At 48.9% G+C, this 16807-nt stretch overlaps 1 protein-coding gene across 1 annotated transcript in view; it reads right to left on the minus strand.

Annotated features, from left to right (window-relative positions):
- The window catches only part of ACTL6A (actin like 6A), a 528174-nt gene that overhangs the window by 449120 nt on the left and 62247 nt on the right, over positions 1–16807 (minus strand). The window contains exons 2-3 of the mRNA XM_069618679.1: positions 9343–9419; positions 8993–9167 (exon numbers count right to left, since the gene is read on the minus strand). Coding sequence (XP_069474780.1) covers positions 8993–9167; positions 9343–9419 — 252 coding nt within the window. The remainder of the gene's footprint in view (positions 1–8992; positions 9168–9342; positions 9420–16807) is intronic.

Raw genomic sequence — 16807 nt, forward strand, 5'->3', positions numbered from 1 at the left:
CCTCCAGAGCTACTCAGGAAGCACGTCCTACTCCATGGCTGCCCAAGCCACGCCCCCAATATACCATACATGATATCGAAGCGATTCTTTGTCAAGCTTGAAAGTATATGTAGAGGGTGCGTATGGCACAATACTAGAAATGGGATAGCTTGGAAGTTGCAAAACACATGACCAAGGGGGCATTAAATTGCCCAACTTCGAGATATACTATCTGGCCAGCCAACTGCAATATGTAGCTAAATGGTTATCGGAAGACTAAAGATCAGGTCCAGTTGGTGAGGGCTGAGTGGGCCCCGTTTTTCTTAAAGGAGTGGATATGGATGCCGAAGCCACAGCAAGATGGGAGGACAAGAATGTTAGACTTAGGATGGCAGATTTGGCAAAGGGCTTGTCGGGTCATGGGGAATCCGACCCCTTGTTCCCCACAAATGAAAGGAGTAGACGCGCAATTGAGGAAAATAATCCAGAAGCATTGGGAACCGATTGGGTTAGCAACGCTAGGGGACATATGGCCAGAGGGGAAGGCAGTGGAGTTTGACACACTGGTTGAAGACACCGGTCTACACAAGGACAATATATTACTTATACTAGGCTGGAGCAGAAGATAAAAGATACATGGTCAGCAATAGTGCTGGAGGGTCCTCCCGACCCAGACATAGAAACATTTTACGATATATCAGATGGTGGCCATGAAGTTTCCCGGATTTATGAACTGTTGATGTCAAGGGTGGGGAAGGAGGTGCCTCAGTTGAGACGGGACTGGGAAGAGGAAGCCGGGGAATCTATGAGCGACGGCGGTGGGGGAGGGTCCAGAGATACCATAAAAAAGTGTCTAGGAACTCTAGGTTGCAGCAAATCCAGTTATACATTACCCTCAGGGCGTATATGACCCCTCAGAGGATTGCAAGGTTCAAGAATGCGGGAATACAAACATGTCCTAAATGTGGGGAGGTGGATGCAGGAATGATACATATGTTCTTGGCGTGCCTGGAAACTCAGATTCTGGGGGGAGGTGGCCCACCTGGTGACCGAGAAAGGGATTAAATTGGAGGTAAAATCTTTGTGGGCATGCATGGTGGGGTGGAGAATACTGGGGGGGGGGGGGTCCTAGGCTACGTAAGCTGGCACATGTAAGTAAACCTAAAGACTTGACCTATATACTGGCCAAGCGCAGAATTGCTATGGGCTGGAAAGCAAGTAATAGACCAAGAGTAGAAGCTTGGTGGCACGAACTTCAGAAATGGGTGGAGGCGGAAACAGTGGTGTGGGGTGAGGCAGCTAACAGAGGGGTAGATGAATAAGCAGAGGCAGCGAGTGCCTGGAGGCATCTAGTGGCTACTTTGTCGGAGTCTGTCCTGGCCTGCCTAGAAGAAGAGGATTCTTCAGAGGGTGAGGGGAAGAAGATACCCCAGGATAGGGTGGTGGATGGCAGTGTAGGGGAGTAAGCTCGGGATGGGGGGAGGGTAACGAGACAGCAGTTGATATTACATGATACTGTACTTAATATTTGAAAGCTATCACCGATATTCAACTAAAAGAAACCAGACACTGTTTTGTTAAAACTAAACATTTTTAAAAAAGGAAGTATCAAATTGCCCAACTTCGAAGCATATTACCTGGCTAGTCAGCTCCAATATGTGGCCAAGTGGCTATCAGAGGAACAGACGCCCAAATCTAGGTTGCTTAGGGCGGAAAGTGCACCGTATTTTCTGAATGAGATAATATGGCTACCCAACCAGCAAATAAACAGGGAGCATCTATTGTTGCGCCTGGGAAATATGATTTGGCGTAAGGCGCGTCTAATGATGAATAATCCTACTCCATGCTCCCCGCAAATACCTCTAGTGGCGCTGGAAGGGGTGGATGGACAGATTAGGCTGAACGTCAAGGGGAGATGGGAGCCTGTAGGTATAGAGACAGTGGGCGATATACTTGAGGAAGGGAAGCTCAAAAAGTTTGAGGCGGACACAGAGTTACCTCGGGGACAATATATCATGTACTCCAGACTCCTGAAGATCATGAAAGACAAACGGCTGAGAGCAGAACTGGCCTCACAATGGGAAGGGGTCATAGGAACATTTTATGACGTGTCGGAAGGAGGACACAAGGTCTCTCATGTATAATAGTTGTTGATGGCTAAGGTGGGCAAACAGGTCATCCACATAAGACTGAGTTGGGAGGCAGAGGTGGGCGAAACCATGTCAGATGGAATGTGGGGCAGAGTGCAAAAATACCACAAAACATTGTAAAGAAATGTGCGGTTTCAACAGATCCAACTATATGTGACCCACAGGGCATACCTAACCCCACATAAAATAGCTAAGCTTAATCGGGTGGAAGGTACAGGTAGTGTGGGATGGTGACATTGAGATGGTGCATATGTTTTGGTTGTGCGTAGAGATAAGTAAATTCTGGGGAGAAGTGGCCCAAACAATGGCAGGAGTAGACATTACTCTGGATGTAGGATCCCCTTGGATATGTTTGTTGGGTGGTTTCACCAAGGCCCAAAAGAGCCTAGCATGTGAGTAAATTAAAAGGACCTAGCATATATACTGGCTAAACGCAGGATTGCAATGAGTTGGAAAGGACGGTGGAAAGATCTAGTGAAATGGGCTAATGCAGAAATGGTTGTGTGGCAAGAAGCAAGAGGAAGGAAAGAATATTCAGAGGGTGGTGGGTTCGAGGCTTGGAGGCAATTGATGGCGGCTTTGTTCGTCTCGGAGAAAGTAGCCCAGGATGTAGGCAAGTCCAGGTGTGAGGTTGATAGTCTTAGTACGACCGTGAAATGAAAGAGATAGAAGAGGTGGAATGCGAAGTGGGAGGGGGGAGTTGGGGTGGGGATAAAAAGCATACAACAAATTGTGTATGTGCGTGATTTAAGTAATGGTTTGTAAATGTGAATGGACTACAGGAAAGCCTAGTGCCCAAGCAACATGAAGCTTCTGGGCCCAACATAGTGGGACTCCAACAAAAGGTAGACGGAAGGGAAGGCAATGAAGAAATAAAAAAAAAAAAAAAAAAGAGGGCATAATCACTGGCATGGACTGGAAGGGGGAGGAATCCAAAAACATTTGGATCAGGTCACCCAGCAGAAACGGCGAGACAAGGAACGAATCAGTGGTGGACACGCTACAGACAAGGATATAGACTGGAAGGAATTTAGGAGATGGGGTGGGGGGAAATGTTTATATGTTTTAGTACAAACTGTTAAAGAAATGCCAGTAAAAACTTAAAGGAAAAAAAATAATAATAAATAAATCAGATGAACGCAGGGAGTCCCGGTGAAGGTCTGGGTCCCAGGTCCATACCTGGCCCGTGTGCCTGCCTAGAGGAGGCGGGGAGTTACACCATATTCACCAAGAAAGATATCTCCTCCCTCCTGGAAGAGATCAGAGGGCGGACACGTGCAGAAAAGTAGATAGAATAAATGTCAGAATAGACAGTATGGACAAAAGGCTACAGGTGGTTGAGAACAACCAAACCTCTCTCGAGACACTGAAAACCCAGATGGACAGGAGGTTGGCGGAGCTGGAGAGAAGGGAAGGTGAGGCAGCCCTCCGGATGGACGATTTCGAAAACCGAGAGAGGAGAAACAATCGGAGATTTTTTTAAATCCCGGAAAGGGAAGGCAGAACGTGATACAAAGAGAACCATCCATGAGGTGGTGAAGGTGTTGTCCAGAGATGAGAACATGGATGAACCTAAACAGGAGAGGGTCCATAGAGCCGGAGCTTGAGGGAGGGGCCGACATTCGGTGCTCGCACGCTTCGATAACTATCCGGATAGAGAAAAAATCCTGGAGAAGGCGAGGGGTTGGACTCTGTGTCCCTGGGAGATGTGAAGATGACGATCTACCAAGACCCATCTGAACTTCCACTGGCGAAAAGGCGTCTGTGCTCCCCTTTGACAAAGTGGCTCTGGGAGAAGGGGGTGAGCCATCTATGGGGGTTCCCTTTCTCAATGTCCTTTGAAACTGAGGGCTACAGCTACAAACTGGTGACTGAGGAAGACATAAGAAGGGTCACAGCAAGTTAATGGAAGGAGATGGACAGAAAGGGGCCGATGAAGACAAGGGCCAGGACAACAGGCTATGGCACATAAAGGGTCAGAATAGACGTAAAGTCCTGGGCTCAAGAAAATTCAGGAAGCTAGTCTCCCCGCCACCCGGTCCACCTTGAGCCGGCAGAGGTCGTCGGGAAATAGTATGCAGGGTTTAGATGTACAGAGTAAGGGAAGGGAGAAGATTAGTAGGTAAATTAATCTTATTTGGAAACAGATACACAGAAGGGGGCTCAAACTCAAGTGCATTGTTGAGCCGGTCCCAGCAGGACGACCACTGGTGATTCAATCCAGTCAGAGGAGATGGATCTGGAAGTAGTTGGATGCCATGGGGGTGGGGGGTGGAGGCAGTGGAGGGGGCTGTTCATGTTCAGGGGATGTACGTCTTCAAAAGATGTAGTGGTGTGGGGACCCAGTGAAGAGGATGCCAAGTATATACTTGTCTCGGAGGGCGGGGAAGTAAAGTTGTATGTTGGGAAAAAAGCAATGTCTGGCCAGGGTGAACTGTGCATCAGCTCCCTAAATTTTCACAGGCTTAATACACCTGCCAAAGGATCCATGGTACTCCGAGTTCAAGAAGGCTAAACTCGTCTGGATGTGCCTCCAGGAAACGTATTGGAAGATGGGGGAACCCAACATACGCTTGCGGGAGGTGTGCGAAGTGATAATGGCCTCCGATGTCAAGAAGAGGCGTGGGGTCACAGGGTGGAGGGGGGACAGGCAGTACCCGGGGGAGCTTGAGATGCAATGATTTCCTGCTAAAGGATAAAGCGGTTGAGCAGGAACTGCTTAGAGGAATAAATGAGTACTTCCTTTTCAACGACACAGGGAGGTAGGAATCTAATCGGTTTGGGAGGGTTTCAAGGCAACTATTCGGGGGACCCTGATGAGAATAAGTTCCAAGAAAAAGAGAAAGGAGGGAGGATAAGCTCTGCAGGAAAATGGAGCGGATACAACTGGGTGGCATCCAAGGACAATCTATTTCGCCTGTCAAGGCGAAAGAGCATTGACAATAAAAAATGCATTTGGGAGCAATCCTGGCGCAAGACACAGAAAACAAACTCCAATTCCTGAAGCAGAAATATCACGTGAAGGGGGACAGGCCAGATAAGATCCTGGCATGGAGACTGAGGGAGGAGGAGGACCATAGGGGCTATAAAGACGGAGGAGACTACGTGCCTATATGATTCTAAGGGTATTGGGGGGATTTGTAAAATAGCACAGTGCCCTCTACTTGTCGGAATGGGAGGGGGAGAAGGTTGAAATATACGAATTCCTGAGCATGCTACCAAAACCCAGGACTCCCCAAAGAGATGGTGGAAGACCTTGAGAAACCCTAACAGTAGAGAAGTCAAGCGGGCCATCACTGGGATGAAATCGGGGACTGCCCTGGGGAAGACTGCTTAACGATTACATTTGATAAACTATTCAAATCTTTGCTAGCCCCGTTCCTACTAAAAGTATTCAACGCATGCCTGGGAGGTGAACCACCCCCATCCCCCCACCCCCCAAATGATGATGGCGGCGGCAATTATTGTTGCAATCTAAATGGAGGGAAAGGACCCCCCCCCCCAGGTGCTCCTCTTATAGGCCCATTTCCCTCCTCAACAGACGTAAAAATGTTGGCTAAAATCCTGGGAACGAGACTGGACGGGGATGCCGCTTTTGGTTCATGGAGTTCAAGTGGGATTTATAAGGGGAAGCCAGGGGTCGAACTATATCAGAAAGACCATCAGCCTGATTCATGGAGCACAACAGGGGGGTCTGGATGCATGCTTAGTGACGTTAGACTCTGAGAAGGCATTCAACAGGGTAGAATGGCCCTTCATGGTGAAGGTCCTGGGAAGTATGGGGTTAGGAACAAACATTCTGAGATAGGTGGCAGAGCTATATAATGGGCCTAGGGCAAAGGTTCAGATAAGCGGGGGGGCTCACTGAGACCTTTGAACTCACAAGAGGCACTAGGCAGGGATGCCGCCTCTCCCCACCGGTATATGCCCTGGCCATGGAGCCCCTGGCAATAGCAATTCGAATGAACAACAAAATTAAGGGCATAGCGGGGTTGAGATTGAGTGTAAAATTTCGTTATTTGCGATATACTAGCCTACCTTACGAATGTCCAGACCTCCATCCTGGCACCAATGACCCAAAATGCGGAGTATGGCCGCCTCTTGGGACTCAAGATCAGTGTTGGAAAATCTGCTATCCTACCGGCACTAGAACTGAGCATCCTCCAAGATGGGACAGAGCAATATCAAGGCATGAGAGTAAGCCAGGTGAGCATTCAATACCTGGGCATTACGGTGACAAGGAAGCTTGAGGAGATGGTGGAGGCCAACTACGACCCCTACCGCGCACAGCTAACGGCAGACTTAAAGAGGTGGCGGCCATTGATACCCGTTACGCTCACCTGGTATCCACGGGGACGCCACCCAGCCCTAGTTGGACGATTTGCACTCTCGAACCCTCTCCCGGTCCCTTGGTAAGGCCTCTGGTTAAAGATGGGTCTGCAATATAAGAGAGCTGGATTCAGTACCAGATTGTCTTCGTTTTCCCACCTGCCTTGGCCTCAACTCCTTCCTCCCCCCCTTGGGCCTTCTACTCACCTTAATATTGTAGAAGGTGGATACTCCGTCCTGCTCCTCATGGCAGGGGCGGCTCATGGCAGGGGCGGGTAGATGTGGTGGGCAAGCAGCAACCAAGTTACTTCACTGGTGCAAGCCCCCGTGTGGTAATCCAGGCCTGCTGCTACTCCGTACGTTTGCTGCTTTACAGTCTTTATATGCAGTTCTCATGTTCCTCTTAGTTCGAATAATGTCTTGCTTCTTTCCTTTTAGGTATGGAAAGGTATTTTGGTGTTGTCATGCAGTTTGAAGAGGAGCATGGGCCAGTAGGCGAAAGCGCGGTGTGCGCGATGCTGTCCAGTGAGTAATGCGCGATGCGCTGCGCTGTTTTGCCTTTTTTATTGCCAACCTGTGTCTTTTCTCTGCTTGATGTTCCTCGTCGAACGCCGTAATGTTCCAGCGATGATACTGGCCAGGAGAGGACTACCCAGGTACGAATTGTGTGGCTTTCTTCGTTCGGGAGAAAACGTGAGTAAACGCTTACTAATGCTGTCTTTCTTTCTCCTCTTTCCAGGTTATGGTATTCCAGGATGCATGCGGTGCCGGATGATGGAGTTCGTACCTTCAGGTGAGTGGAACTGAAGTCGGCGATGGATTGAAGACAGGATACTGTTCCCGGGAAGTTTCGTAGTGTTCTTTCTCTCTCTGCAGGTCCTTGGTTTCAGGTAAGCTGGCATCAAAGAACTGGACACGGTGAGCGTTACGCTGCCCACAGCAGAATAACGCGAAGCGTGTTCTGCTGTTTGGGTGCGGTTTAAATAGTCTCAGGAAAAGTAGTCCAGGTAAAGTAGTCCCAGGCCTGCCACACCCAAGACTAGACCGCATAGCTCAGTTCCTTGTAATTGAGCTATATGTGAGTGTGTGCATCCATGTTGGCTGAACCCCACCACCCCAAGTTAAATAGTCCCAAGTAAATAGTCCCATTCTAATGTTGGTCTTCATGATGGTTATGAGCATGGCACCAAAGGCGCCAGGATGGACTCCAAGAGAGTCTTGGATGAGTTTTTAAGGCCTTTGACCTGGCCCTAACTGGAAGGCTGACTTGCCAGTGAAGGCCAGGGGTAAGGGTCACGATGGCCCGACATGGTACAGGAGGATGCCATAAAAATGAATGTGCTCCCTAGGCTGTTATACCGGTTCTCTTAGATTCCGAGAGAGCTACCAGAAGTTATAGGGGAGATCTGTAGATTTATATGGGGGAACAAGACTCAGAGGGTGAAAATGGCCACCCTCATTCGTCCAAGGGACAGAGGGGGATTTGGGTTTCCGGACATCAGTTTGTATTCTAAAGCAGCACAAATTAGTTTGTATTCTAAAGCAGCACATATTAGGGGTATGCTAGAGCCCATGAGGGAAGATCCGAGGACCTATTGGACCTACCTGGAAGACCTTGCGGCGCATCCTCAATGTCAGGGACTATTTTTGGTCCCCGCCCCGATTGATACTGGACCGTCGGTCCCACCCCACGCTGGGAGTTTTTTGGTCAGTGTGGCGAGAATCCAGAGACACAAAGGGCCATACGTCATGGCCCTCCCCTATGTCCTCTGTGTGGGGGACCCTGTTTGACTTGGCATATATTTCTTGGATATAGGTTTTAATCTTATGGGACTGTAGATCCTCTTCCCCCTCAGACAGCATATACTTATAAAGCTGTGTCTTAGTTTGACCGTTGCAGAGCCTTATCACACCACTTTATGATTGTGCGTGGTCCCAAGCATAAGAAAGGTGACCAAGCAGTGTGGACCGATATGCCGATTTTGGGGTAGGACCGAATCAGATTTGCTTAAGGTTTTTCTCCTGTAATGGCAGAGCTTTGCATAAGGCTTTTCTCTTGTAATGGCAGAGCAAGTTACGTGGCAGCCTGCCCATAGCAATGTCAAGTGAGTAGGATTCATTCACAGCGTTTAGATCAATCACTCCTCATTGTTCCAAAAACAAAAGACAGTAATACAAATGTGGGCATGTTCTAGGGATAAAAGGTTTGTACACAAATATGGTGCATGAATACAAAAACACCACTATGCTTACAAACCTATGGTATCACAAATGCAAAAAATAAATCAAAATGTTGTAAACCACTTTAGAATTACTGGAGCGCACAAAAAAAAAAAAGACATTGAAATCGCTGCCCCAACTAACAATCTTGTAACCAAATCCAAAGTTAGCTATGTGATAGCGATTCTATTTTTTACATTCACTGAAAAATGAATGGGCACAGAAAACAATGGCAATTATTACATGCCAATAATATTTTAAGTAGACTACGAAGTATACTTTAACGACTGAATGAAATAAGTAATCCCACATACCCATTCCGTTTTTTAATGGCGAGATGACCTCCATGTTCTCCCTTGGGACTCGAAGTGTGTTTGTGTCGATGAAGTAGGTTGGACCCCCAGGTTTGCTTTTATCTCCATCTATTTCCATTTGTGTACTCCCATCTTCCCTGTCCAGGACCACACCAATAGCAGTGGGAAAATCAACCTACATTGAAGAGGTATAAAATGTAAAAATAAAAAGGTTTTTTAAAAACATGCAGACACATTATTTATGGGCATGAAACTTCAGTAGCATTTTAAAATGAAAAACAAAGTAAACTACACATAGAATACTATAACATCCCACTAGCACTGCCCTTCAAAAAGAAATTCACTCTTACCTTCGGGCAGTCTTCCCCAGCATAACCAGCTCGCACTGTATATGACCCAACATCAAATACCAGGGCCCCAACCTCATCTGAAAAAACAAAATTTAAAATAACTTGTGGCCATCTGAAATTAGTTGCATACTTATTCCTATTTTTTGGACTCTCTAGAGGAATCTTGAGATGGTACATTGAGTCTAAACCACAAAAATACGACCCCACGACAAGCAGGCTTAATAGAGAGTACAGCAAAGAGCAAACAAAACAGAACAGGCAAAGGATTGAGAAAAAAGTGCATGAAATTTGAAAAAGCACCCATCTCCATGATCACAAGACACCTGTCTGGTAGCAATGTGGGTTCAACACAGAGGCAATTGTCAGAGGCGTGTTTTGCACCAAATGTTGGTCAGAAAAGCTTGCAGTACAGCAATATGGAAATCATTGCTTTTTTTAAATGTAGCTTTGCGAGCATACATGTTCTAACTAGGTATTGTTTTAATTGTACTCTGCTCCAGAAGGTTGCCTTTATTTTCTGAAGCACTGAAATTGTTTGGAATAAACCACTTTAGTTACTTTACTTTCTAAGAAAGTTAATTCAACTATGCTGAAGTGCTCCAAAAGGAAGAAAATTGATGGTTGAATATCATATTTGACAAAAACGTAAATACTGATAAAGGGTTGCTTTGAAAAGTACGAAAGATCATGGAAATGGTTAATTATTGTACTTCACATCAAAGAGTCTGTCTTTAGTATCATTATACTAAAAGATTTCAAATAGGTTATGCAACACAATGAGCACATGAGTACCAATATGTTGTATACATTTCTACATTAGATAGCACTCCAATAGTCCATTCAAAAAATGAAGGCTTGGGGGTAGCGCTGTTGAGCAGCCCAAGATGGCTGCCTAGCTTTCAAGCTGTGTGGCTTCGCCAAGAAATCCGCCTGCATCTGCGGTTTCCCCGTGTCGCTTTTACCCACCATCCCACAGATCGGCTGCTAATATCCTCCGGCTTGTGCGGGCGAAGTTTGGGGCTGAATCGGAGGCCGTCCTGTGGCGCCAGCGGGTGTTGATTCGGCCATCCATGGGGCACCCGCAATTTCATCCCTCCGGATCCCTCAGTGGGAAGGCTGTGACCTGGTTAGCCTGTGGCGGCCCCTGTCCCGTGACCGGGGCTTGCGCTGGGGTGCGCTCTGCCCCCCCCCCCTCTTTCCCCTGGGGATGGACCCATCTGCCGCTGGGCTGGGGCCCGTTTGCCATCGTGGCACCGTGTGCTGCGGGCCCACGCTGGTTAGCTTACATATCAGGTGAGGAGCGGGGGTGCTGCATGCCCGTCAGCCGTAGCTGTTCACATCTGCGGGCCCCCATTGAACTTACCCAGCGCACATGGATACCTCACAATGATGCGTGTGTGAAACATCCACGCACCGCCACAGCATCTGCCTGAGACCAGGCCGTATGGGCCCCTGCCCGCCCAATCCAAGATATCCTGCTATAAAAGACACTTTGCCACTCAAGGCTAGACAGCCCGGTTCATGTGTGTGGTTCCTTCCTTCTGGGGCAGCCATGTATCCCTGTGGCCATTGCATATAATGGGCTGGTAGCCCCCAGTTCCCCCCCCGCAACGGCTGGTAACAGAGGGTGGGCTCAGCTCAACGAGTGCAATAATTGCTATTCCTGCAAGAAAGTGGGGCACCATACTACAGCTCTGCCAACTCAATATCCTGTTTTGATTACTGCTATTTGCCCTCTCCTGGCCCCGGGGCGGCCCTACTCCCCACATCCCGCTGAAGATGTGTCACTTATGTTTGCCGCTGCCATTGCCTGGCTACCTTGCTGACACTGGGGTACTGTCTGGAGACCACCAATTTGCCCCGTGCCTACACCAATCATCCTGCCTCAGTCTCCATCTGTGGGTCATTTACTGCATCCAGACCCTCACTTGCAATGTCTAATCGATCCTGTGGGACTGCTAAAGGAGGAGCTATGGATAAGTTTGCTAAGGCTGTCCCAAGGGCCAAGGCAGGTCACCCCTCCTCCCTGCAGGAGGAACCGGAGTCTGATCTTCGTCCCAGTACACAGGTGCCAGACCTTACTACGCTGATGGAATCAATGGCAAAGAACTTCGCCTCCTTCCCGACCAGGGACAAGGATCACCGACGCTGAAAACAGAATCGCTACAAATGAAGATGAAATACATGCCCTGCAGAACACGGATGCCTCCTTGACACGTGATATGAACAGCGTTAGGGCAAAGTGCGATGACTTGGAGTCTCGCTCCCGCAGGAACAACCTACGCATCATCGGGGTTCCCGAGAACGCCCTGAAAGGGCGTATGGAAGACGCTGTTGAAAACCTACTCGGAGATCTGCTGGGTAATCCTGCCTTATCACCACACTTCACGGTTGAACGAGCTCACCGGGCCCTATTGCCACGCCCCAAACTGGGCGACATTCCTAGACCCATCATTGCTAGAATTCTCAATTACCGCAACAGGGACCTTATACTTCACCTATCCCGTGAGAAAGGAGAACTGCGCCTGGAAGCCCACACCATCAGAATTTTCCATGACTTTTCAGTAGGGGTGCAACAGGAGAAGTGCCAGTTCCTCGGCGTCAAAAATCTGCTCAGGGGACGTAACGTCCCTTATGCAATATTGTTTCCCACACGTCTCAAAATCACCCACGATGGCCAACTGTACTTTTTCACTGTCCCGGTTGCAACGGTGAAGTTTATTGAGTCGCAAATACCTCTCCACAACCCAGGAGGGGGACTCGCTAATGATGACTAGTCATGATCTGCTCCACTTTTTTGGTGTCCACCCCATCTGTTGATTTTGAATAATAATGTGATGATGGTAATGTTATGGTGTCATTCAGCAAATGTGGCTCCCTAGTACAAGCATTTAGGCCACTGGTCGGCTCCTGACCTACAGACATTGACTATCCTCCTTTTCCAGAGCCTGGAGCCAGCCTTAGGTCTCAATCACTCCTCCGGTCTCACTCTGCTTTGATATGCTTACTGGTTACAGGGGCCAGTCTTGGGATCCGTCCTTCGCAGTAACCTGTGCCGGACAGCACTCACTGTCCTCTTTTATGTCTAAAATGTCAACCACACTGCAACAGCGCGCCTCACTGCAGTTGCAACGATTATCTCAAAGGGGACACACCAACGTTGGGTCCTGCCCACTGACCTCTGCTTTCAGGGGAGTGTCTGGTCATTTGGGGGCTGGGGGGGGAGGGGTTAGGATGGGAACACTGCCCGGTTGGGAAAGGTGGTGAGGGAGGGGGGGGCGATCTTGCGCTGGGGGTTCATGTTAAAAATGGCAGGGGCAGACAGACACACCATATAACACCCGGGTATCTCCGGACTAAGAATCTTATCAGCAGACACGTACAACATCGCCAAAGCTGGTATGTGCCCTAGACTCCTAAAATGACAACTACTATAATATCTTGGAATGTCCGCGGCCCGAGTAATCATACCAAAACCCGCAAGATTATGGCCTATGCCCACAGACAGGGCTGTAAGATACTACTCCTACAGGAAACACTCCGAGGGCCCCCTGGCAAAAAACATGGCGGCGTCCTGGGGACCATGCAGGTATTACACCACCTACTCCACTCGGGCCAGAGGTGTCCCGATTCATAAATCTATCAAATTCTTAATGCACAAGAATTGTATCGACCCAGATGGCCGTTATGTCATTTGCACTGTACGATCAGCAACAGAGAATACCTCCTGGTAAACACATATGGTCCTAACATGGATAACCCTGATTTTGTAGATAGAGTGGTCTCCATACTTTTGGGATATGTGGGAATCCATATTTTTTGGAGAGAGAATATGAACTTTATACTCAATACTAACATCGACAGAACAGGGATGGCGCCCAGGTCGCTGTCTGGTGCGGCACGCAGGCTGTTGGCGCACTCCCAAATCCTTGACATTCACGACACCTGGAGACTTCTGCATCCACAGTTACGAGAATATACCCACTATTCCTCCTTACATGATAGCTCCTCTAGAATCGACTTATTTCTGGTGTCAAGTGAAATAGTGGGGAGGATCACGGGAGCAGATACTGACCCGCACACTCTCGGACCATGCTCCGATCACCCTGACAATAGAATTGGGAACCCCCCCGCTCCAACATTCAACACCTGGCGATTCAAATCCACTGCACTGCGTGACATTGTGTTTAAAGCTAGTATCCATGCGGACATCGAGTCCTACTTTGAGCATTATACCCCCCAGACCACTGCCATTGGGGTTCGTTGGGATGCCTTTAAAGCCTACATTGGAGGAATGTCCATTTCCAAGGAAGCCGGGGTATTAAAAACCATTAGGGCTGATCTTAATCGCTCTGAATCCAGACTACGTGACCTAGAGCAACAATGCACAACATCAGCCAACCCCGCTACTCTTGCCCTCATTAGCGAGGAACTCCAGCTATTTAATTCACACACTACCAGAGAAATTCAATACTTCAGCCGACCATTGGCTGCTTGGAAGTATGGGGAGGGCGATGGACCCGGCAGAACATTGGCTACCCTGAAAAGGGGGGGAATGGGGACAGAGCCAGATCACCTGCATCATGGATGAACAGGGCAACACACAATGGTCTGACCAGCAGATCTTCACTAAGTTCTAAACAGACCTCTACACCCAACCCCTTGAGCATAGTGAACAGTCTATGATGGATCTTGGAAGGGTGGGAGGAGTCCCTTCGAGCGTATGCTCTCTCCCCCCCCCCCCCCCCGACCTTGCACAACGCTGTAATAACGGTACTGCTTAAACCCGGCAAGCCCAGCGAGGAATGCGGTTCCTACAGACCCCTCTCATTGATGAATCTCGATACCAAGATCTTCACGAAAATAATAGCGAACCGCTTTCTCCCAGTGATGACATATATGGTTCATGAGGATCAGGCAGGCTTTGTACCCGGTAGATCCACCTCCCATAACATTAGGCGGCTACTTAACGTCATGTCACGGATAGATCAGGGCTCGAATGAGGTTGCGGTCACATTGGACGTCCAAAAGGCGTTTGACATGGTATCCTGGAAATACATGTTGATTGTACTCGAAACGATGGGTGTGGGCCATAATATGATCAATTATATCAAATTGTTATACACATCCCCGGTGGCCAGGGTACGGGTCAATTCCTTAACATCGTCTCTGATCCCCACTCTCTAGAGGTACACGCCAGGGATGCCCATTCTCCCCTATTCTCTTGGCCCTTGCAATAGAGCCCATGACGGACCACGTCAGAACATGTCATGCCCGGCGGGGGATTTGTCTGAAAGACACACCCGAGATCATATCCCTGTATGCTGACAATGTGTTACTGCACGTAAGGGCCCCTCTGCCCATCTAGATCCAATACAACGGGACATCACACAAATCGGTACCCACTCTGGATTCACAATTAACTACAGGAAGTCTGAGATCTTCCCACTCACAAGTTCCACCCAACAACCAGCCATAGAATACCCACTCTGTTGGTCTCCCAATGGGATTAAATATTTGGGGGTGAATGTATCCCTTACCAAGGAAGCTCTCCTCTCCGACAACTACACGGCAGTGTCACAGCTTGCTCAAACCAAAATGACTAGCTGGCGCCCTCTCCAGTTTTTACTTCCTGGTAGGCTCTCACTCATCAAGATGGTGCTACTACCCAAGTTCCTATATATTTTCGCTAACATACCCATCTGGCCAGGGACAACATACTTTGCGAAACTACATAAAATGTGTGCTCAGTTCTTGTGGCATTCGGGTGCGGTACGCAAGAAATGGGCCGACATGACCCTTCCATATGAGAGAGGTGGATTCCCCGCACCCGATCTGATGCTGTACTGGTTGGCGGCACAGGCCCAATACGCTTCCCATTGGTACCCTGGGACCCCTCCCCGCCCGCATGTCAAACTTGAAACACTTGCAGCTGACAACGTTATGTACTGACTCTAATCTTACACCGTCAATACACACCGGACTCCCCCATAGACCCAGTTGGCACCACCGTACATGCATGGGACTGTTTCTTTGGGTTGACAGCGGATCAGCACCCCTACTACAAGTGGCTCCCCGTGTGGCGGTTCCCTGGGTTAAAGCCCACGCATGACGTAGCTCTCTCGCAACACTGGGGGGATCTGGGTTACCAGGCTCTAACAGATTTTTACCCTGGCGTGCAATTTATAAACCCACAGACATGGAAGCCTGGTCACTCCGGGTCGGCCCTAGAACATATTACAGACTTCGGGCCGCTTTTCGTGCTGCATGGCCCGACTTCCCTGATGAGCCCCCTGACTCCCCAGGGATCGCTTATATCGCTAACTCAGGAGGTGCCCATGGCATTATATCCGCACTGTATAAGCTGCTACTAACAAATGCCCCATCGCAACAGTCTGGGGCAAGGATCAAGTGGGCAGTCGAATTGGGCCTCGAAGTCTCCGATCATTTATGGGGGTAATGTGCTTGCACACCAATAGAGTCTCCTTCAATTTCCAATACAGTGCCATGCAATTCAAACTACTAAATAGGCTGTACTATACCCCTTCAAGATCTCCAAATTTTCCAATACTGGCTTGCATGCTTGCCCCCGATGTAAGATGGGAAGTGTAGACCATCTACACATGTTTTGGGCATGCCATAAACTGGGAGAATTTTGGGAAAGAATACTAACAACCTTGTCGGAGATTAGCGAGAGTGTTATTGACCCGGACCCTTTTGGAGTGCTGTTCGGGGTGTGGAAGGAACAAGTTACTTCCCTGTAACTGTTGTTCTCCAGCATGGGACTGGCATGGATTCACATGCTCATGAATATTCCCAGTCGGCAGGCCGGGAATCCTCGGTATAGAAAAAAAATCAGTATCAGTTTCGTTTCTGACCTGTCTTTCTCATTAGGAACCAATCACTGGTCTCTGGGTCATACTGCCCCCAGCCAATGACTGCCCTCTCCCTAAGCCCCTCCCCTGGCAGCCATCCTCAGATTTGGTAGCATGTGAAGTGGCAGTATGACCAAGTGAAGAGCCGCAGAGGGGTAGGCGGGAGGGTTCGCATGTGAATCCGTGCCAGACCCATGCTGGAGAACAACAGTTACAGGTAAGTAACTTGTTCCTTCTCCAGCATGGGGTCTGGCATGGATTCACATGCTCTTGAATATAAGAATACATAGCAGTATACACATGCACAACCACGGGAGGTGGCACAAGGCTCAATATCAAGCAATACAACAACAACATTAAGCAACTCTTACCTCCTCACCAGGCTCACCTTAGGCGAACAGGTTGCCCAGCACTGCCTGGCCGACGCTGGACTCCTCCCTGGAATCCCGGTCGACGCAGTAGAATCTCGTGAAGGTGTGCGTCGACATCCACGTAGCAGCCCTGCAGATGTCGAGCAGGGGCACACCAGACAGGAACGCCGTAGTAGCAGCGATCGCTCTGGTCGAATGGGCTCTCGGACAGCCGGGCAG

Source organism: Ambystoma mexicanum, chromosome 10 (genome assembly GCF_040938575.1).
Source record: "Ambystoma mexicanum isolate Mex_15411 chromosome 10, UKY_AmexF1_1, whole genome shotgun sequence".
Lineage (NCBI taxonomy): Eukaryota > Metazoa > Chordata > Amphibia > Caudata > Ambystomatidae > Ambystoma > Ambystoma mexicanum.